Here is a 24421-nt window from a genome sequence, read left to right on the forward strand (position 1 = left end):
CCAGCAGTTTGACTTCAGCCCTGGAGGCACACTCCGTTGTCTCTCAAGATAGACGGATAATAATAATAATAATAATAATAATAATAATAATAATAATAATAAATTTTTATTTATACCCCGCCCTCCCCAGTCAAAAACCGGGCTCAGAGCGGCTGACACCAACAGAATTACAATAAAACATAAAAACAATTAATTAAAATACAGATTAAAATACAGTATTAAAATTTAAAGTGCAGCCTCATTTCAAGTAGGCCATAAATCTAAGCCATGAGGGAGGAAAACACAGGGGTCAGGCTGAGTCTAACCCAAAGGCCAGGCGGAACAGCTCTGTCTTGCAGGCCCTGCGGAAAGATGATGACAACAACAAACTTCTTTGAACATAACCATCAGGATTAGTCGTCATTGATAGCCTTATCCTCCATGAAATTTTCAGATCCTCGTTTAAAGCAGCCACCACTACTGAGTGAATCCCATAGTTTACCTATGTGCTGTATGAAGAAATATTTTCTTTTATCTATCCTAGATCGTCAAATGTTCAGCTTCTTTGGATGTCTGCAAGTTCTAGTGTTAGGAGAAAGTTTTCCTCCACCCACTTTCTCCATGCCAGGGATAGTTTTATACACTTTTATCATGTTGTCTCTTACTTGCTTTTTTGCTAAACTAAGGAGCAGTTCTGCCCCAAGGCTGGCCAGTGAGTTTGTGTCAGAACTGAGATTTTAACTGAGGATTGTTCAGCATATAAATTCTTCTCTTAATAGCTATAAACATAACCATGTCGTGTGCTCCCTGTGAGTTGCCCAAGGCTAGCCATTGTAGGGGGCAGTATAGGGACTAAAATGACATTTGGTCTGATCTAGCCAGGAACCCCTTACCCAACACCTCGTTTTCCCTTGATAATGCCACATGGAAAAGGTTCACTTTTTCCTCTCATGTTCATGGAAGCAGTGCCAGACTGGATGCGGTTTGGGTTTCAAAGGAATTGGAATTAAGAATTTAAAACATTGAAATAGATCCAAGAACATTGTCAGATCACAATTCTATAATTATGGAAATACAAAAAGATACTCAGTCCACCTTTTGGTGGAGATTGAATGAAGAAATACTGGATGATAGTTTTCTTGGAAAAGACAAAAAAGATAATAAGAGAATATTCTGAACAAAATTTGAATAATGAAACCAAACTTCAAACAGTCTGGGACGCTAGCAAGGTGGTCATGAGAGGTTTATTTATTCAGCAAAATTCAATTAAAAAGAAGATAAGAGAGAAGAAAAAGAAGGAAATTTTCAATAAAATAGCAGAGAAAGAAAAGGAATTAATAAAAGCACCAAATAAAGAAACAGTAAAACAGGCTATAAAATTACTCCAATCACAATATTCTGTGCTAATTAGTGAAGAAATAGCATGGAAAATTAAGAAAACAAAACAGTTGTTTTTTTTTGGAAAATGCCAATAAACCAGGGAAACTCCTGGCATGGCAATTGAGGAAAAGTGAACAAAGTAACTATGTAAATAGGATAAAGCTTAACGGTAGAACAACTGAGAAAACAAACGAAATAAGGGAAGCCTTTGTAAAATATTTTACTGACCTCTACAAAAACAAACCAGAGAAGATGACGATGATGGAAGATTATATCAAAAACAGTAAGTTACCAAAGATAACAGAGGAGCAAATGAGAATATTAAACAAAGAAATAATGTCCCAAGAAGTAATTGAAGCAATAAACCAAACAAAGGCAAACATCCGAGTCTGCTCTGTCCTTAAGAGTTTTATTCTGCATAGTATTTACAGTGCAGAGATAGCAAAAACCATGACCTCTCAGTCACTCGCAGAATCCGGGAGTTACGCCTCCTGTTACGTGTCCAGCATAAGAGCTTGGGAACCCCAAAACGCCTCCCGCCCCCTCGACCTTAGGTTTCGGCGCGCGCCTTAAATCAGGCGACGGAAGTGGCTGCCTGCTCCCCTCCACCTGTTGGTCAGGGCTCTCCTCCATCGCTGAGCCTTAACTGCTCCATCCCGCTAACTTCCTCATTTCCCCCGCCTGACCCACTGCTGCTGCTGCTCTCACTGGTCAAGGTGGTGGTGTGGAGGATGGGCGGAGGCTCCCTGTCCTGAGGTCCCCTGACATCCACCCCCCTCAGGCCCCCCCCTTCCCTCCCGAGGCGGGCTGTTGGATGGGCGAGGGTGGAAATCCCTCAAATGAAATGTCGTCCAAGTCTGTCATGGCAAACACTTGCTGCCAGTCCGTTTCTTCCTGTGAACTCTCGGGAAACCCTCTGAAAGAACCTTCCCCCTCATCAGTGTCCGCAAACACCGCTTCCCATCCCCACATTTGACATTCCTGTGGTTCCTCTTCCCATTCTTCCTCACTGCCCGCCTCCTCGCTGGCTGGAAACCCTTTGAAGACTTCTTCGTCATCCGTGGCTGCAAAAACCTCCCCCACCCACATGCTGGGAGGTTTGGGTCTGTCTGGGAACAGTGCATGAAACTCCTCTACTAAGTACCCCTCCTCCATGTCTTCTGCTGGCACCCAGGCATTGGTTTCAATACCATGTACCCATCTTCTGGTCCTCTACTTAAAAATACAGTAATAATTAATCACATTGTAGACACAGTGTGAGGGACAGGGGCTACAGACAACCCCCTCCCATCTTGAGAACCAGTTCTTCCCTGAGTACCAGCGGGAGCGGGGAGGGGCAAGAGTCCAGCGGGGAAGCAGGAAGTAGAGGGCATGGCTCTGGCAGGGTCGCAGAGCCCCTGCTCCACTTGGGAGAGGAAGGAAGGGAGAGGGAAAGGGGGAGGAAGGAAAACACGGCAAGAAGACCTTTCCCTCCAGTTCCGGAATTGCGCAAAAAGAAACGGGGGAGGAGATTTGGGATTCCCAGACTTCTTTGTTGGAAAAAAAGTGGGAATCGCCATTCCAGGGTTCTGACCCATACTGAGAACATGTATCTTGTACAGCTCCAGCACTGTAAATAGTTTGCACACAATAAAAGCATGAAAAGGCAACGTTCTGGAGAGTCGTTACTCTAGAGTAGCCACAACGCACAGGTTGTGCAAATCTAGTTTTGGCCTTAAATGCTGGGGATCATGAGCCTCTGGTTCCTGCTTGTTGGCACCTGACTGTCCATTTTGGGAAGCAGAATGCTGGATTCAGTAGACCTTGGTCTTATTCATGTATGAAGTTTTTACTGTTTTACCTAAGATTTCTTGTGAGTAGTTGCTTGCTATGTAAGAAGGCCTTGTACATCCCATCTTGCTTTTAACATATATATTGGGGCACTTGCAAGTTGGCAAGGGGGAGAAACCCACAAAGATACCTGAGGTGGCATGAGAATGTGAGAAGGTGTCAGTTTCCTAAGGGATGTGCCATGTCAGCTAATACCTTGAACTGGTGCTAAGGCTACATTGCGTAGTGAACATGGACCTTTCATTACTTGATGTTGAGCTCACTGACATTTAGTTGAATTACAAGAGCAGGCAGCAATTGTGAATGTCAACATTTAAGCTAAAATAATAGTTCTTGGGCTTCTAAAGGCCTACTGCTTGCATCTAAAGGCTAGTGGGACGATTCCAAGATGGATATTTTATCCTTGCTATGATTCATCTTGCGCTGCTCTAGGGTCACAATTAGTCCAATATTTTTCTTAACACTGACAGTCAAATTACCTAGAAAACACTTCTCAGGAGGAAACTCAAATATTTTCAACCTATCTCTGGCAAGCGATTTTTCATCTTGACAACACATGTTTTGAACTTCTTTTTTTTAGAATGACAAACAGAAATCCTTTTAGTGTGACAGAACTTAAACTATGAGAGGATATGTGCCATTAATGTTCATCATTGCGGGGAGAAAAAGGGGAGTGTAATCTTAATATAATGCCGGTTAAGGGACCAAGTTGTGGGAGTAGATGCTTCTCTCCCCCCCCCCTTTCTTGCACAAATTCCACCTGATCCTCTTGGAATCTTGTCTGTCGTATCTTAGCCCTGCAAAACACAATTATCTCTAGGCATTTGAAACTTAGCATTTCTGAACAACATGGTTCAGTACCATAGGCCTGCAACCAATGCAGGGGTTATGTTCCGGGGATTGCGCCTAAAGCCAAAATCGTGTATATAGTGGTACCTCTGGTTATGAACTTAATTCATTCCAGAGGTCCATTCTTAAGCTGAGGTACCACTTTAGCTAATGGGGCCTCCCGCTGCCACGGCGGCACAATTTCTGTTCTCATCCTGAAGCAAAGTTCTTAAACCGAGGTACTACTTCCGGGTTAGTGGAGTCTGTAACCTGAAGCGTCTGTAACCCGAGGTACCACTGTAGTTGAAACACATTGGTTTCAAGTGGTGGGTGAGATTACCAAGGTCATTTGCCCTGGAACCCTGCTCCCTTTCTATTTTTTTTTTAAAGTTTTCCACACACATAAAGCTGAATGAGCACAAATTAAATGTGCATAAGTTGCAAGCTTACTGTATTGTGTGGACAGCAAGGTGTAGAAAGTGTGATGCCTGTTCAGCCAATATTAGGGAAGGACTCCAACTCCCAAGAGAGTGCGATCTATTCCGGGACGGATGGACTGGCAGTGATCTACCCATTGGGGGGCAGGCCAAAGTTATTCAGCTTTTTTAGGGGGGCTTCCCAAAGTTGTTGACCTTTTTTTAAACAGTAAGTGTGCAGAATTAATTTAAATCGCTCACCAACAACGCAGCCACTAACAGACGAACGCAGCACTACAGCAGACGACGGGGGAACGCACACTAAACATGACGTAGGAAAAGACCGAGGGGGGAGGGGGCGGAATTATGATTCTAAACAATGCGAGCGATAAGGATCCTGCGATTGACCACGATCACCCAGGGATTGACCTGTCGATCGCGATCAACCAGTTGGACACCCGTGTTAGAGGATGCGTACCAATTGGCAGTGCCAGACGCAGCCGTGGCTGGAGGCAAAAGTGGAGAAAAGCTCTCCAATCTCCCTCTCTCTCTCTTCCCTGCTTCTCTCCCCTCCCTTCCTGCCAAAGATCTAAACCAGGCACCCCCAAACTCGGCCCTCCAGATGTTTTGGGACTACAATTCCCATCATCCCTGACCACTGGTCCTGTTAGCTAGGGATGGTGGGAGATGTAGTCCCAAAACATCTGGAGGGCCGAGTTTGGGGATGCCTGGTCTAAACAAAATGTTTGCAGAGGGCTTCTGAAACTAGGATAGAACCAGATCATTCTGTACCTCTACCTCAGCAAAACTCAAACTGTTTGCCAGTGTAGGAATTATATTATGTGGGGAAGCAGTGCTCATGTCTTTAAAAAAGATAAGGAAATAATACATAAAGATGGGGAAAGAGTGACTGTGCATCCAAATTCCAAAGCACATGAGTAGTTGTTGAGACTGAGGAACATCTGTCCTCCTTCTCTTCTCCTAAATTCCCTTTGGAGGCCACGGCTTCCTTCCTATCTGTTGTCCTTGCTGTGGTCCACCAAGAGCATCTCTTTGCTGCACATCCTCTCAATTTCCTGAGGACTATCTGGGGGAGGTCTAAGCCTGGAAGATATTTGAACTGTGCATCTCATGGGGAATGTATATTCCTAGTACAAACTTTGAAGGGCAGTATGATTTTTTAAATCCCACCAAGCAATGTGTAAGGGAGATGCCTTGTATCTCTCTGTCTTCCCTGCTGCACCTGTAATATGGGAATCTTCCTGTCCTACCTTATATGGTTGTTGTAAGGATTATTGAGCTATATACATGGAAGATTGAAATTTTGACATTACAGTGAGGGGGGAAAGTATTTGATCCCCTGCTAAATTTGCCCGTTTGCCCTCTGATGAAGAAATGACCAGTCCATAATTTTAATGATAGGTTTATTGTAGCTATGAGAGACAGAATAACAACAGGAAAACACCCAGAAGACAAATTGGCAAATTTAGCTGGGGATCAAATACCTTCCCCCCTCACTGTGCCTAGTATTTTAAATCAGCATTGCAGTAATGCTGTTATCTCATGTTATCCTGACACTCACATTAATATTGTTCTAGTTTGCTTGATTTCCAATTCCACCTTCTCCCTCTAAGCAACAGTTGAGTTTGATAGCTATTTCAGTTCCCTAATTCATGCTGCATGTTGTTTTCTTAACCACTCTAGTTGCTTTCCTAAGCTAATTGTTCATATTAACGTGGACAGATTCTGGTGAGAATGTCCACCAGAGTTGCTCCACATATTGCCGCATGAATAGATGTGCTGCACACCTGCATTGCCAGTTGCAGCTTGTACATGTTTGAAGTACACTGGATCTACCCTGAGACAAAAAGCAGCCTTCTCTCATGAGTAGGAAGCTCTGGAGGTGCAGGGTCATGAGTGAATTTGGCTGCACGTGCCGGCAGTCTTTCCTGCAGTGGGGAATCCTGCATGACGGTTGCTGCAAGTTGCCGGGGTGTGTGTGTGTGTTGAGTTCAGCTGAATGCACGTAACAATTGTAGGAGAAACTTGCGAGGAAGGGACTGGCACACACAGCCTTGCTCCCCACTCCACAGAAAGTGGTTTTAAAACGCCTAAAAGTGCTTTACATGCATCAAATCTTTTAGTTGAGTACACAGTTTGGAGCCATAAGGTACCCGTACCATTATAATCTGCAAAGTGGTCCTCAAAGGCTCTTAACAGACTTGTTTGGGGTTAATTGCATTAAGTCCATAAAGAAGAAGACCCAAGAGGAGCCTTCTTCATTACGCAGCTATTTGGAGTTATGAAGTGTTCACAGGATCATTGCTTGTGAAAAACATCTGCTGAGCTGCACAGGTTCTATCTATAACTGTTCTTACACGTGTGTGTTTTCTCCTCTTCCTCTTGCTCCTCAGATGAGTATAGGATCAAACCTGTGGAAGAAGTCAAATACATGAAAAATGGAGGTGAAGAAGACCAGAAAATAGCTGCCAGAAACCAGGAAAACTTGGTAGGGGTTGAACATTATTACTTATTAAAAGGGTTTGACACAGGCTCTAGGTCTGTAATGAAATATAAAGTATGTAGAACACTTAGTGTACTGAAGGGGAGAGCTTTCTTGAAAATGCCATAACTATTTATAGCTCAGAGGAAAGCTGCAAAATGCTACCTTTCTCTGCTTGTCTTTATGAATTATCTTGCCCTTAATACGGTGAAGTGTGCTCCAGTAGAATGGGCATTTGTATTCAGCTGCTTTGCACGTGGCAATACTGTTTGGCTTGTGATGAATGTGTTTGTGTGCAAAGGAGCTGTTGCCAACACAAGAATTTACTGCCTTTTGAGAAGGAAACTGGTAAGTAGATGTCTGTCATTATTTACTCTCTGCATTCCCACCCTGAACTCAGACACTTAAAAGAGATATAATGTGCTTACAACCAGAGAACTTGCAAGGATCAGTGTTTAGTAATTTGCTGCAGATAAGAGTTAATTTCTTGTTTCCAGCTTTGCATTATGTGTTATCCACTTGTTTTATCCCCAATGGCATACCTCTGGGGCTCTGACGTACGCTACAATTCTGTAGAAGTAGAGAAAGAGTGCACAATTCACCTTCCTGAGCACCACTGCATTCACATTTATGTTTATTTAGTTATTTTAACATCACTGGTCCTTATAGCCGCTAAGAGATGTGTGTAACATTTTCTAAAGTCTCAGAAGCCAGAGAGGTGGTTGAAACAGATTTCCCGTAGTTGGAAGTGGAAATTCAAGTGCCCACTGTAGTTTCTTGCCCCTTCCTCAGTGGCTCAGTGAAAAACAGAATAAATTATGCAGCATTAGGGAAGACATGCCAGTTTGCACATTATGGTTTTTTTCTCGAAGTGACACACCACCCAAGTTATGCTCGGGTTTTTGGCGAATTTTGACACACCAAGCTCAAAAGGCTGCCCATCACTGCTCTAGATGTTGATTCACTACAACTCCCATCATCTCTTGCATTGGTCATGCTGGTTTTGTCTGTTGGGATTTGTAGTCCAATAACTTATGGAGGGTCACAGGTTTCCCCAACCCCCCTCTAAACAAAAAGTGTACAATTATTAGTGAGATGTCCGCTTGGTTCAGGCATTTGGTTTCTAAGGTCTTTGCTTTAAGTGGTTAATGCTGTTTCCTGCGATTTTTGGATTCTTCCAAGCACCTCAGGACTGCTGAGGGGAAAGAGCTCTCTCATGGGCAGTAATGTGTGCAGGATTGAACTTGGCACTTCAAGGTGGATTAAGGGTATCAAGAATGATGTTCTCCTGGCCCTCTCTTTGGTGGTGCTTTTGCTTGCCCTAGGGAATGGTGCAATGGAGCAATAACCCAAAGAAGCTTCTATTTTTAGCCATTTAATCCCTTTTTTCTGATGAGCTATCAGTGACTGGGAAACATCTAGAAGAAAATTTTTTCTAGTGAAGGGAAAGTAGGAGCAAAGAGGTCAAGGGAGTGAAGAATGACTAGAGCTCCTAATTCTCATGAATTAATTTAAGCCTCTTTGTTTAAAAGAATAAAATGTGTGATGGGCATCACTTTATGAGTTGAGGCGTCTGTTGCTTTTGATATTCCCTGACGTCCATATGCCTATATTTCTCATAGTTTGGTGTGTTTTTTCTGTGGTGTTTGATTGTCACAAACTGACAGTGCTACTAATTATACTTTCCCGTTCAGTAGCAGAAGGAATCGCTCAGGGCTCAGTCCTGGGGTTGGGGGTAGGAGAGAGGTTTCCTTTACACCAGCTGCTGTAGCTCTTGCTAGACAACATCCTAGCACCCTTTTTGAGCTGCATGCATCCAGGACTGGGCAGAACAGCAGATGGACCTTAAGGGCATTGCAGTATGTCCTGTGCAGCTGCCTTGCCTACAGCCAAGTACTTGTGCATGGAACTCCGGCTCTGTTAAGGCACGATGGGATCAGAGCTAGCCAGTTCTTCACATGGCTACACATGGACAACGCTGGAATTTCTAGTGCTGGGCCAAACCTTCACAAAGCATGTTCTTGACCATTCATTTGAGGGGATGTGGGGACAAAGTGAAGAATGCACTGAAAAGGGCAGGCAGTAGGTACAGTTTATCAGGGAAAAGCTTTATTTTGAAGGAACTGATGGGGAAGGGCTACATTTACCTTGGAAGCTTAATGAGGGGACCAGGGTGTGGGTTGGTGTGGGGGAGTCCTTCTTCAACTTCAAAGCCTTTTGGAAAGCTCCACCATAGAGCTCTCCACAGCTGGCCTAGAGCTGGGCAGCTATTCTCCTTCCTGGGATGACCATGCAACCACACCATGTCGCTTTTCCTTTTGTGTACCGAGTGGGGTTGTATGGTGATGGTGGTGGCTGAGGGCAGCCAGGCAACAGGAAGGTGAAGCCATTAGCAGTGGGAAAGGTCTGATCCGTGGTGCTTTGCTGTCCAGTGTCTGTAGGCAATTGCTGTTGGCCTGAGGCACCAATTTTGTGGTGTTTTCAAGGGAGGGAAGGGTGGATGAAACAGTGGCTTATGAGGCATGAAGATGAGACAACTGCATGCATTTCTGGAGAGACTCCCCTGACTTCTTTGGATAAGTGAAAATAGGGGGAGGGAAGACAAAAAGAATTGAGTTCAGGGACATGACCTTGCATGTATGAAGGATAGGCCTCTGAGAGGCATGGCGGTCTTGATGTCTGATTTGTAAGTTTCATTGCAATGTTGTCCCCTTTCAATCCATTGGGATTTTCAACTTGATAATGTTGTGCTGCTTTGCAGCTTTACCACTAGCTGTTTTGTTCACTTTGGATAAAACTTAGTGTTGTTTACGCTTTGTGCTTGACCCAACACTTGGCCCTTCTGTTCTTGCTATAGTTCTTGTTTCTTGGGGGGGGGGGTTAAAAATTCGTAAGTCGAAAAAATCCTATCTAAACCGCATCCAAAATGGTGTATGGAACTCTGTTCGTAACTCGAGTCATTCGTAAGTCGAGGTACCACTGTATACAATAAAGATGGATTTTGCCTTGGGGGTTGTTATCCCAGGATAATATTGTTGCATGCCACCCTAATCTATGAGCGCTGCAAGATTCTAAGTCTCCTTTTGGAAATGAGGCACAGCAGAGACTGTGGTGTCATTAGGTTATACGGTTTATTAGCACACATACACAACCTGAGCCTATGATGGAGGGGTTCACCTCATTATCACCCGAAAAGGGCCTTGTTTCTTCCATAGCTGCTTCCTTGGATTCAAGCAGAAATCAAACATTGTGGTCTGCCTCTGGCTTTCTAGCCTCTAGGTCACATTACACACACTTTCAATTTGAGGGAGGCGGCCCACCCATTTGACATCTCACACAGAGCACCCTCTCCTTTGCTTTCTTAATGGCTCATCACCTTTTCTTTCTTCTCTTAATGGTTCATCACTCAGGCAATTGCCTCAGCATCGGCAGCTAGCCTGTTTTATATTTTAACATTATAGGATTATAGGTGCCTGGCACCCACAAACTCATAACAATGTACTGTATTGTGAAGTGGCACTGATCCCCCCTCTTTCTCAAGCAATGTATTTTGCTTCTTTCACCTTTCCCACTTTGGTAGAAGTGTTGGCAGAAGCCAGGAATGGGAGAAGAGAGATTATATGGAGAATAAAATACTGTGTTTATAACTAGAGTTGATCCCCCCCCCCAGGATGCTGACAGATACCTTTTGATATACTATGCATCAAAAAGTTCATTGATTTAGCAAATTTCTTTTTGTGTTACTTGTTGCTGAAGGGCACATATTTTCTATGCAAAGTGTAGCCTCTTGGACTCGACAATATTTTTTTTCGCAACTTGTTGAATTGAATTGGCCTCTTTTTCCCTTCTGAGTTGTAGAAGTTGTTTGCCTCAATGCGTTTACATGAATCAGGGGTTCCCCAAGTGAAATGTGAAGAAAGGGTCTTTAACGATTGGTCATGTCAAGAGCTGGCGTTATGTAAACAGTTCTTTGGAGTCCCCAGTCTTTGAATTTCAGGCTGATATAAGCAAGCTATATTTCCAAGTGTTATAAACATATTTTACCACCTCCATATATCACAGCACCTTTCCCAAACAGACCTAGTAATGGAAAAGGTCTCTCTGTGCTGCAAAATGATGCCTAACAGAGAACCATTTGTGCTGCAAAGCAATAGTAGGAATTCAGGAGGGTGAATTTTGTATAGATTCCTTATACAAGCAGGTTTATTTCAAGGCAAATATTTTAACATGTTCACCTTGTTTAAAGCAAAATCAATGAAGAGTAATTTCTATTCCTTTACACTTGCAAAGCAAACATTAACCCTATCCAGCTAGTTGATGAGATTTCTAATGTTTAATCAGGACTTGCAAATCAGATTGATATTATAGAAGATAATGGGCTTTTATTACCCTGACAGAACCAATTTCTTTGTGCCCTCTCTGGATCCTCAAATTTAGTCACAGATGAGAATGTTCAGTGGTGATAAAAGACTTAATCACTGCTTTTCAGATGTTCCCAAAATGGGAGAGAAGGGGATGAATGAGTCTTTCTCTCTCTCTCTCTCTCTCTCTCTCTCTCTCTCTCTCTCTCTCTCTCTCTCTCTCTGTGTGTGTGTGTGTGTGTGTGTGAGAGAGAGAGAGAGAGAAAGGCTGCAAGGGCCATCGCTCAGTGGAAAAGCATCTGCCGTGCATGCAAAAGATCCCAGGTTCAATTCCTGGCATCTCCAGGTTGGGCTGGGAGAGACCCCATCTGAAACCCTGCAGATATGCTGCTAGTCTTTGAATGTAATACTAAGGTAGATGGACCTGTGGTCTGACTCGCTGTAAAGCAGCTTCCTAGGCCCACATGCTGAGGAGTGATTAGTTTCTGGCTTCCTCATGCTCTGTACAGTGGTACCTTGCAAAACAAATTTAATTCGTTCTGCGGGTCAATTCGTTTTACGAAAAATTCGTCTTGCGAGGCACAGTTTCCCATAGGAATACATTGAAACTTAATTAATGTGTTCCTATGGGCTCCAGGGGACTGGCGGCGTCGGCGGCGTTTGCTCGCTTGGCTCGGGGAAGGCAGGCACCGCCTGCCTGCCTGCCTGCCTGCCCCGAGCCAAGCGACCAGGCGTCGCTGCTGCCGCCAATCCCCTGAGCCGAAGCGCAGCGGGCACTTGGCTCGGGGAAGGCAGGCAGGCAGGTGGCAACAGCCCGGCAAGGCTCCCCATGCCGTCTCTGTGCGAGGCAGCGGGGGGAGAAGCGGAGGAACTGATCCGTTCCTCCGCTTCTCCCCCCCTTCTTCCTGCGCTACAGCTGGTTCCCCTTTGTGTTCCGCTGGTCTCTGCCGGTTGCCCCTCACCGCTTGTGACAACCGGCAGAGACCAGTGGAACACGAAGGGGAACCAGCTGTAGCGCGGGAAGAAGGCAAAGGAAGATCAGCTGACAGCTTCCCGTGTAAGTAGAAACATTTGCAAGTAGAGTTATTCGTAAGTAGAGGTACCACTGTACTGAAAAACTGGCATCTTAAATGGGGCTAATGCAGGCTTATGTTGCACGGTGGTTATCAGTTCTTTGTACAGGGCAGGAACACACATGCAGAAAGGCAACTTTGTCAGGAAATGTTTGGAATAGTGCTAGAGATGAAGTAATAATTTTATATATGTAGGCAGAAGTATTCCTCCTGGCTTGATTGCCTTGATGTTTCCCAATACAAAATGCTTATTCGTAAACCACACACTTGCCTCCCCAGATGCTAAGATCTTCAGATTAAGCCTTGCTCTGGGTTCTGCCACAGTCAGGCAAGGCAGGTGGGGACAAGGAGCAAGGATCTCTGGATTGTGGCACCCTTTTGAGGGGAAATCCCTGCCTACAGAAGTTTTTTCCCCGTCAAGAACTTTAGTGCAGACTTTCTTTTTAAAAAAATACAATGGAATTTCTATTGTCTGGTGGCTGCTGATAATTCTGGAGTTTGCCTATGCTGTTAGGCTTTTTTATTGTCCATTGTTTTAAACATGATTTATTGCACCTGTTTTATTGTGCTAAGCCACCCTGAGAGTCTATATTTGGGGCAGCTGATAAGTTTTGGTATGTAGGGGGTGGGGGAGGAACTAAACTTTATGAGCTGGAATAGGGCAGAGGCCGAGACTGAGCTGCAGATTGGATGGTTTAGATCAGGCACCCCCAAACTTCAGCCCTCCAGATGTTTTGGACTACAATTCCCATCATCCCTGACCACTAGTCCTGTTAGCTAGGGATCATGGGAGTTGTAGGCCAAAACATCTGGAGGGCCGCAGTTTGGGGGTGCCTGGTTTAGATTTCTGTCTGAGGTAACTTTAGGCAGAGCTCCCTCCTCAATCTCAGCCCCCACCCATCTGCAAAACAAAGATACAAATAGCCTACCTTGCCTTGATCTCTGTCAGGATTGCAACAAGTTTATGAGAGTACATATCTGCAGGGCCGGCTCTAGGGGTAGGCTGCGGGGCGCGGGGCGCTGGGTTGACAGGAGGGCGCTGCGCGGTGAAGCCGCGCGGAAACCACCAGCCGCGGGAAGAAACGGGGCAGGGGCGCCGGAGCATAGCTGCCAAGTTTTCACTTTTCTCGCGAGGAAGCCTATTCAGCATAAGGGAAAATCCCTGTAAAAAAGGGATAACTTGGCAGCTATGGGCCGGAGCGATCTGCGCACCACGGCGCCCGGGCGCCCGACCTGCTTAAGATGGCCCTGCATATCTGTATAGAGCAGCGTTGTGTATTAAAGTAATACCGGTAGCACAGCCAAGTATGTATTGTAATATAGAGTTTATTGTATTGTAGTACAGAGTTTATTTATTACCGCTCTGGTGGGAAGGTAAACGGCGTTTCCATGTGCTGCTCTGGTTTGCCAGAAGCGGCTTTGTCATGCTGGCCACATAACCTGGAAGCTGTACGCCGGCTCCCTCCGCCAATAACGCGAGATGAGCGCTGCAACCCCAGAGTCGGTCACGACTGGACCTAATGGTCAAGGGTCCCTTTTAAATGTCATTGTTGGTTCAGTGAAACTTATATGAGATAGGCAATTTTATCCTTATTTTGAACACTTATAAGGGAAACATCTGTGTAACTTGAGGCCTCATTCCACCATTAATTGGTCATGTGGAGTTCTCTCTACTTTTTTGCACATTGCATTGGCATAGCTACCAATAATGTATTGTGTGGGTAAACATGGCACCCAACATCCTGGCACCTGCCTTGATCAACATGAAGTTTAGAGCAATCCTCTTCCCCAAAGGGGCAGGAGTTGTGTGCCTTAAAAAAAAACACACACAATCCAAGGCAAGGCACCACTGAGCAGGTGCAGTTTTTTCTAACATCACAACATTGCTCTCTTTTGGTTCTGCTCAAGGGTTGGAAACTCTTCCCCTTCTGCATAAAGTCATCCTAAAAGGTAATTTGTGCTGATCTCCATGAATGGGAAACACAATGAAGATTGATAGTACCTCCAAGGATCAAACCTTCAAGTTCTGGTCAACAGAAGATTACCTTAGCCAGTGAGACGCCCAAGTTTGTCGTGAGAAACAAGAGATGTGTGGAGGAAGGAGACTTCTCGCAGTGAGCCCCATGTGTGTGGTTTTCCTTGGGCACAGTGTATCTATAAGTAAAGGGACACTTAGAATAAAGAAGAAAAATATTCTTTGAGAAGGAGCAAGCCATGGGAGAATTAAAAATAGATGTTACCTCAGATTGCTGCACAGCTATAAACACAGTATGACAAATCTAGTCCTGCCAGTTCATCTAGGACAGGGATAGTCAACCTTTCTATACCTACCTCCCACTAATGCATCTTTATTTTATTTTATTATTAAATATTAATAAATATTAATATTATCAAATAATAAAATAAATAATAAAATAAATAAAAGGTATAAGGTTAGTTCAAGAGTTAATATAATCATCCACAAATAATAGAACAGCCATAGATTTAATAGAAGTGATTTAAAAAAAGAAGAAGATAAAAAAGTGAACTTAAATAAATAAATGACTGAAAAAGAAAGGAAGAAAATAAAGGAAAGGAAGAAAAGACTTCAACCGACTGGCTGAAGGGTGGAAGAAGAACTCTGACTCCTTGCTTTTGACAGGGACCCGTTGTGACGAGATGGGTGTTTAAGCCGGTCCTCTCCGTCTTATTTCAGACCCCATCAGGGCGGCTGGCCAGAGGATTTAGAGGCAGAGAAAGTGCTCAGAACTCCCCTTTGAGTTGAGCTAGGTCCACGGGCTTTGGATTTGGACCAAGAGAAAGGCAAGAAGAACGATAGATAAGAGGGCAGAGAATTCAGTTGCCAGGAATTTTACCACCCCGCTACCACCAGTGCACTGGATTTTAGCCTTATACTCCCATGTCTTCTATACTGTGATCCCGGGATCGATGAAAGCCAGCTGGGTCTTGCCTTTGCTCCCTGGCTGGATCCTTCGAGACTTGCAAATTACCGCCCGGAGGATGGCCGAGGGTCCAAAGGGATCTTCCCAGGCAAAAGGGGCCTGGTGCCGGCTGAAGACCTTGGGGACCCCGGTCAGCAACACGGGAGAACCGCAAGTCCCGGGTTTCGGCACCAAATGTTAGGGGAAATTCTGGGTGCAAGGCTGCTCAGCCACCCAGCTCATCAGGCAAGAGCTCGCGATCCACTGCAGAATAAAGGAAGGAGTCCAGCACCGACCGGAGCAAAATAGCAAGGTTTATTGCACAACAGGTTCAAGCCAAGACTGAACACTGAGAACAGGGTTACAAGAACTTTTAAAACTTCCCACCTCAATCCCATAATACATTTCAGAAGTGTCATTCCTACATCATAGTTACATAGCTAAACGTCAGAAAAGGGGAGGTACATACAATATTAACATACTGGTAAACAAGATTAACATAAGGGTAATGGTTCATAGCCAAAGTAAAAGTGTGATAAGTACCGGGAGGAACTTCTTGAGTATTCACAGGAAAAGAACAATAAGGTCCTGGTTGGGTGATGGGATTAGGCTTGGCCAACAAAGTGCCTCTGGCCACTTCCGGGAGTCCCTTTTCAAGGGCAAAATAGCGTTGGAATGGAGGAAACTGGAGTTGATTTTATATGATTTTTAAAACTAGGTAACTTCCCTGAGCTGTCAAGTTGAAAGGATACGTTTATGCATAATATTTATAACATTTAACAACTTTAAAGATATGTGCCCCCCCTGATTTCCATAACACTGCCCCCCAGTGCTCAATGGAAGGAGGATTCAGCTTGTGCCGTAGAATCCCCACCGCCCACCTAGAATCCTGAAATGCCCACTAGTTGACAACCCCTGACCTAGGAAACAGTGAGGAGAAGGTTATACTTGCTAAGAATGGCTATTCATGATCATCATTTAGATTGAATCATTCAATCTTCCTGGGATGTATTTTAGCATCATGAGACTTGCTTGCTGTACTTCCCTGCAGTTGTTCTAGGCTGCCTACAGACCATAGGTGCTTCTGTGGCTCTGTCCTACTGATACAATAGAAGCCCCTTTCTGTTCACTTCGCTCCTGCCCTAGTCTCTGATCAACTCAGTTTTATTAGTTTCTGAAATGGTGGGGAAGCTGGAACTTGTATCCTGACATAGACTGTTAGGTGGATCCTGGCCTCATTTTTTAGTCTTCAAAGTTAGTCTTAATCCTAGCCTTATATAAGTTTCCAGATCAGTGTGCGAGAAAAACAAAACATGGTTAAAGCATAGTATCAAAGTCATAACAGCTAAGAAGCAAAACAACATTTAAGAGCAAAAATAGCAATAAGCCCAATAAAAAGTTGAATAAACAGTGAGTAGTAAACCCTGTATAGAAGTTCTCAGCCAATTTAAATTAAAATCACATGTTCATAAAAAAGCTAAGGCAAACAGGTTTTAGCCTAGCTCCTGAAAGTGAAGTCCATTCTGGACTGAGCAAATTTTAGCTTATCAGCCTTGTTCCCTTCCCACAGAAGATGATCAGAGGGAACTGTTGCCTTGTAGGCAGAGGCTAAAGGGCAACACCAGAGAAGACACTTAGAAGCATACAATTTTAGAGTCGGAAGGGACCCTTGTCCAACCCCATGCAATGCCAAGATCTCAGCTAACTTGTGGTGGTGACTTGAGCAGAAGTTGCTTCTGAGCCTGTTTAGTCAGTTTCCCCACTGACTTGCAATGAATTATGAGACTGCAATTAGCAAAAAAGAGCAAACGGGTTCTTTCCACCATCACAGCAAGTCTTAGCCCTCTCTCCTTCCAATTTCCAACACTTTTCAAACTCCCAGTTCTATTCTTAAGTGGTGATAAAAGGAAAATATAATCTGTGTTGTTCCATAGAAAAATTGTCTATAAGCCCTATAAACAGCTTGTCCCAAGACCTCTGCCTGTATTTAAATGTTTACAAGGCAGCACAAAGCAGCTGCTGTGTCATTTTCCCATCACAAACCATGATATTATGCCAAAATCCCTGTGTATGTATTAGGGCAGGTGTCTGCATAAATTATAAATGCGGTCATGCAGTCCTAAATAGTTGTGCTCCTTTTGTGTTCCCTGGCATTATGTGGCATGAGAGGATCTCATCCACCCTACCCCACCTTTAGCCTTTCAAATATGTAGAAATATTTGGAATTAATATACAGAAATGTTTTTTGTGCTTGGCCTTTAATTGCAACTAGAATGAGTGACTGCAGTTTCCAACAACAGTAGCAAGAAATTGTGAAAGATTTTGATTGGATTTCTTCCTTTTGCAGCCTAAATGTACTGCTTTCCTCTGAATCATTAATTATGGTTTATTAGAAATATATAATACACATTGCTCCTGAATTCTTGTCAGGATAGCTAAAATACATCTAAGCAATTCACAACTGTCATTTTTGCAGGTGGGAAGCTGAGGTATAGTGAAAGTGGTATGTCCAAATTCACCCAGTGAATTTCTGGATGAACTAACATTTGAACAAGAGAGTCACTTTGACTCTGATACACACAGAAGTGCTCTTTGGACTCCTGGATGGTAAAGTCCAGTCAAAGGCCACTATGGGGTTGTGGCGATCATCTCACTTGCAGGTCGAGGGAGCCAGCATTTGTCCACAGACAACTTTTCATGTCATGTGGCCAGCAGGACTAAATAGCTTCTGGCGCAACTAAACACCATGACGGACCGTTTGCTTAATTGTTCCATATAATTTGTTCAAAACCATTGGTTTTTCATGTAAATTATCAACATGTTTTATCTTAAATAAATAAATATTGCAGAAAATAATAGTATGCAACTATTATTGCGCTACATGAAACCTAAAATTTATGTTTATTAGTTCACAATTTAGCATACTGAGAATAAATGAGTCAAATTCCTATGTTTTCATCACTCATAGTGAGGCAAAATTTCAATCTGTAGGAGCAGGGTCTAAATATTAACCGATTTGTCCCAAATTTGAAATTTGAGTATGTTTATACCATACGCCTGATATAAGATCAAGGGAGGAAACATTTTCCACAAAAAAGTTTTTTTATGACCCACCCTACTGAGCAGTGCAAGATTCCAGGGGTTCCAGGCACTTAACATGGTTTGTATTTCTTTTTGGAAATGAGGCACAGTGGAGACAGCAATGTCTTGACAATATATGGTTTATTTATTTATACATATATACAACCTGAGGGCTTCACAGCACTCACGTGCCCAAAGGGTCTTAGAATCCTAGAGTTGGAAGAGACCCCAAGGGCCATCCAGTCCAACCCCCTGCCGAGCAGGAAACACCGTCAAAGCATTCCTGACAGATGGCTGTCAAGCCTCCGCTTAAAGACCTCCAAAGAATGAGACTCCACCACACTCCTTGGTAGCAAATTCCACTGTCAAACAGCCCTTACTGTCAGGAAGTTCTCCCGAATGTTTAGGTGGAATCTTCTTTCTTGTAGTGTGAATCCATTGCTCCATGTCTGCTTCTCTGGAGCAGCAGAAAACAACCTTTCACCCTCCTCTATATGACATCCTTTTATATATTTGAACATGGCTATGTTACAATCTCTAGATCAGAGCAGGCATCATGGTCAACTTAGAAGATCAAGAGCACCCTGCAGGCATACGTACACCTCCTCACATGCAAATCCCCTGCTCCCTTTCATTTTCAAAGCTGACCACATCTGCACCGATATTTTCAATAACAATCATTGTCCCTAAACCACAGTTTTCAGCTGTCATTAGCAGCAGGCTTGCAAAGTGTGGTTTGTAGCTTACCTTGGTTAGCAGTACCAGTGTGGTAAAGGTACCCCTGACCATTAGGTCCAGTTGCGGAAAACTCTGGGATTGCCCTCATCTTGCTCTACAGGCTGAGGGAGCCGGCGTTTGTCTGCAGACAGCTTCCGGGTCATGAGGCCAGCATGACTAAGCCGCTTCTGGTGAACCAGAGCAGCGCACAGAAACACTGTTTACCTACTGTAACAGTACCTATTTATCTACTTGCACTTTGACGTGCTTTCGAACTGCTAGGTGGGCAGGAAGTACCAGTGTGGGCATAATGCTAAATATGGTTTACTCCATAAAGGAAAGGAGGCTGTTGAATGTGATGGGGTGAAATGTGTTAGCCCTTGAGTTATTCTTGATTTCCTTAACTTATTTCTCTCTTGGAGAATGGTTTTGATTCGTTTTTCTTAAAGTGCATAGTCTCGGACATGGTTTCGGAAAATAAGAATGCATCCATGCACAGTACTATAGCATGTGAAATGTTTAAGTTTGGCTCATAGCTAAATGGGCTGCTGAGATTTGAACCCAGATCGTCCAGGTCCAGCATTCTCTCCACTCCTCCGCATGTGCAATCTGGATACTATTCCCACTCCAAACTGCTTTATGCCATAAAAAAGTTTCAATTCAGTATTTTTAAAGTTCTTCTTGCTTCCCATAGCCTTGGCTGTTAACCGTGCTTCATGGTATGCAACAAGTACAGGCAGTTACTTTCCACGGAGGAAAAGTTTCTCCCTGGAAGACAGAACATGAACAGGCAAGAGCCGGATGATCCAAACGATGGGCCTTTGCTGGTCTTGAGTGTGCCTGATTTAATCTGGTTCTTCACATCTGACACAAATCCCAGTACTTAAGGATGTGCTCCTCTTGGAAGGGAAAACTGCGCAGGGAAGTGAACGGGAGAATTGGATCCGGAAGAGACTTGGAGTTTCTGATATTTAGTTATAAGCCTCAGGGTAGCTTTAACTCTTCAGAAAATCCCCTAATCTTTTTGGATTCATTCACATTCATTCATGTGTAAATTGGATTCCCCTCCAATAGAGACAGTCCTTTATTTTTTTTTTGTTAGGTACTTTCTGTTTTCTGCTTTAGTTCCAGCTGCCATGGACTTTCATTTGTTTCCTCGCATGTCATGTACGCCTCCGCCTGGCAAGTCCTGCAGCCAAGCTGGTGCCAGGAGTAGGTTGCTCTAATTTCCTTTGGACCACATCAAGAAGGCTGAGGGGGGGGGTCGTTGTCTGGACAGCCCCGGATCTCCATACACACTGACCAGGATTGCACCCTGGGGAGATCACTTCAACGCTGCAAACGCAGCAAAAACAATGTGGGAGGTAGTAGTTACGGATTACCAGTCTCTGCAGCCACAGCAGGCGCTGTGATTCTCCAGTGGTTTGACTTCACTCCCAGAAAAAGACAAGCGGATGCAGCACATTTCTTTTTAGATTGTAGGCCTGAGGGCAAGGGTTCCTTACTGATTTGTAAAGGGTAGGTATAAACAGTGTGACTAAATGAATTAATGCAATAAAGGTGGAAAAGGAGCCAGATTATCTTTAAACCAAGTTATATTCTAACTGCAGTGGCATCTCCTTTGGATAATGGGTAGACAGAATAGAATTTAGATAAATTGAGTTAAAAGCTTTAATCTAAAATAGAATCGTTCTTGAATGGCTGGTCTGGTGCTTAACAAAAAATTGATTATCTTGCATCCATTTATCTGCTAGAGGAGAGATAAAAACCCTCATAAGGAAACGACTGTTAAAACCATTGCATCCTGCATATTGAAAAATCCCTATGAAGAAAATGCTTTAGAACTGTGAGCACATTGTTCAGGCAGTTCCCAATTGCAAGAAAGCACATCCCATTATCTGCTTCAGATCTTCCCACAATCACTTTTGCCATTTTGTCACTGTCATTGTTTTTACACATTTGATGTTTATGCCCTTGGGCAATTAAGGACCTAAGCCTCCCAGAGCACGATGGGATGCATGCTGATGCATGAAATACTGCCAGCTTCTTCTGACTCCTTGCCGCCCCTTTCACAGCTGTTTATGATTTTCCTGAGCAAAAAATGTCTTGGCAGCTTTGCTTTGCTTTTATATTCTGCTTGGCTATTCAAAGAGATGTTTCCAAAATTGTGTGGTGTGTTTTCTGATTCATGCACTTTCTGCCTTCTTCCCGGGCACTGTCTGAGTTGAAAGGCATATTCAGCCAGGTTATATGAGGAGATTGATCAGGATCCAAACAGCCAAAACAGGAGGGTTCATATTGCAAAATGGAGTCAGTAAACATGCTGACAGTCTGAGTGATGATTTCTTGTGTACTGATCAAAGATGGAAATGGGTCTACTATGCATTAAGTGCCACTGTAACTAGAATAGCCCATCAAAAAATAATAATAATCCAACATCAGTGTCTGAATTTCCTTCAGGCCTGTATGTTAGGGGAAGAAACCAGAGTTCTTTAAATTGGCCTTTCTTTCTTCAACAACTTTCTGACTAATTCACTGTGGAGAATCAATAGTTCTGAACATGCTGTTTGCCAAGGTTTAGTGTACCATCATTAAACTGTACATCTAGGATGAGTTTTCCAGTATCTGCCCATGTCCATATGGGCAGCAGCAAGTAAGAGGCAGCACAAGGTCCTAATGGGCAAATTCCCAGAATCAAAATTGTGTAATACTGAGAGGTAAGCCAATAACAACTGCCAATTTTTAAAAGAGATGAACAACATCGCACCCATCCCCACTTCCCGCGGCAAGTCACTTTTGCCCCGTAGGGGGCCAGAAGGGAAAGTATAAGATATTTTAAATTGATGCTTTTGATGTTTGGTAATTTGTTGTAGGAGGACAACATCCAAGTCTTCAGTCTGTCTTGGAGGTTTTGTTCAAACAGGTTACTAGATTTTTGTGTGAGGCTAATTTTTGTTTTACGAGGCATTCAAAAGTAATCTAAGTATTATTTTCCAGTTTGGTGTGGGGTGGAGAAGAGATCAAAACTAGCATGAAAGGGAAACACACTAATTATTTTCAAATGTGCAAAGAATAAAAAGTCGAAGTGATTCATTAGAAATGAGATGTTAAGTTTTGAGTTCATCAGCTTCCTTTTAAGGGTTTTGCAGAAATAACATTTACTCCAAGAATCAGTCAAGCATTTATAGACCTGCAGGTGATGCACTCTTCAATCTTTGCCCATCCAAATGTGTATATAATTTGCTAGATAAATCATTTGAGTGTGTTGACATTCATAGACCATCTATAGTCTGGTATATTGATGTGATTTAGGGAACGTGATAAATGTTTGCTCAGATTTTCCTTTCTACTTTTTCTGGTCCTCAACTTAAAACATTTGCGCTAATGAATCCATCATGCAGCCTCCTCCTCCTCCTCCTCCTCCTCCTCCTCCTCCTCCTCCTCCTCCTCCTCCTCCTCCTCCTCCTCCTCCTCCTCTCTTCTTCTTCTTCTTCTTCTTCTTCTTCTTCTTCTTCTTCTTCTTCTTCTTCTTCTTCTTTTGTGATCACTTGTAGCCGAGTAAGATTGTCTTCCATAGACACAGTTTTAACAGTGAGTGAGTGACTGTGGAGGCCAATTCTGGATCCACACGTCCTTCCACAGTGGGGACATTGGTTTCCAGGCGGGAGTTGATCACGGTGTGGATTTGCCAAGCGTGCCTTCCTCTTAGCATGTTTCTTCCGTGCGTCCTAAGTTCGAGTGTCTACAAAGCCCATGACACCTTTGGTAAAGGCTGTTCTCCAACTGGAGCACTCGCAGGCCAGTGTTTTCCAGTTGTCAGTGTTTATACTACATTTTTAAAGATTTGCCTTGAGACAGTTTTAAACCTCTTTTGTTGACCACCAGCATTACGCTTTCCATTTTTAAGTTCGGAACAGAGTAGTTGATTTGGAAGACGATCATCAGGCATCCGTACAACATGACCAGTCCAACAAAGTTGATGTTGAAGAATCATTGCTTCAACACTGGTGATCTTTGCTTCTTCCAGTACACTGATATTAGTTCACCTGTCTTCCCAAGTGATGTGTAAAGAATTTTTGGAGACACTGTTGATGGAATCTTTCGAGGAGTTGGAGATGGTGTTTATAAGTGATCCATGTTTTACAAGCATATAGTAAGGTTGGTAGTACAATAGCTTTGTAAACAAGCATTTTGGTTTTCCTGTGAATGTCCCGGTCCTCAAACATTCTGCACATCAATCGGGAGAAAGCCGCACTCACAGAGCTCAGGCGATGCTGGATTTCGGCATCAATGTTGGCCCTTGTGGAAAGGAGAAGTGATTAACATTTTCCAACGTTACACCACTGAGTTGGATTTGTGGCGCTGCAGAGGGGTTATTTTGTACTTGTTGGTGCAGCACTTTGGTTTTTTGGATGTTGAGTGATAGGGCCAAGCTTTTTGTAAGCTTCTGTAAAGATATTTAGGATGGTTTGAGGGTCATCCTCTGAGCGTGCGCACACTACGTTGTCATCAGCATACTGAAGCTGTATAATGGAAGTTACGGTAACCTTACTCTTTGCTTTCAGTCTGCTCAGATTGAAGAGCTTTCCATCTGTTTGATATATGATTTCTACTCTGGTGGGGAGTTTCCCTTCGACAAAGTGTAGGATCATGGCAATGAAAATAATGAATAGAGTTGGGGCAATAACCCAACTCTGTTTTAACACCAGATCCCACTGTGAATGGTTCACTTTGAGAGCCATTGTTATCTGCGATTGTTGCTGTCATATTATCATGGAGCCGAATGATGTTTACAAATTTATCTGGGCAGCCAATTTTCAGAAGGACAGTCCACAGGGCATTATGATTTACAGCAGGGGTCCCCAAACTTACCTCACCAAGGGCCGGTGCCAATTGCGCTGCGGGTTGGAACGTGCAGGAATGCACACACAAGCTTCTGCAAAGATATTTAGGATGGTTTGGGGGTCATCCTCTGAGCATGTGCACACACGCGATTTTCAGCGCACTTCCAGATTGTCTGAACACCGGAAATAGCTTGTGCACATGTGCATGGGCCTCCTCCGGCCTGGAAGTGTACATGTGCACAAGCTATTTCCAACGCTCCGGTGACCTGGAAGTGGGCAGCTGTGCCATGCGGGCAGTGGCAGTGGGTGGCGGGGGTCGCTGGGGGCCGCATACATGAGCCTTGCATGCCTTAGTTTGGGGAACCCTGATTTACAGTGTCGAAAGCCTTAGTCAGGTCAATAAACGCCATATACAGGGGTTGGTTTTGCTCTCTGCATTTTTCTTGAAGCTGTCGAGCGGTGAAAATCATGTCCACTGTCCCCCCAGA

At 43.8% G+C, this 24421-nt stretch overlaps 1 protein-coding gene across 1 annotated transcript in view; it reads left to right on the top strand.

The window, feature by feature from the left end:
• C7H1orf21 (chromosome 7 C1orf21 homolog) overlaps positions 1–24421 on the top strand; it is a 135827-nt gene that overhangs the window by 69901 nt on the left and 41505 nt on the right. The window contains exon 3 of the mRNA XM_035102089.2: positions 6848–6942. Coding sequence (XP_034957980.1) covers positions 6848–6942 — 95 coding nt within the window. The remainder of the gene's footprint in view (positions 1–6847; positions 6943–24421) is intronic.

This window comes from Zootoca vivipara, chromosome 7 (genome assembly GCF_963506605.1).
Source record: "Zootoca vivipara chromosome 7, rZooViv1.1, whole genome shotgun sequence".
NCBI lineage: Eukaryota > Metazoa > Chordata > Lepidosauria > Squamata > Lacertidae > Zootoca > Zootoca vivipara.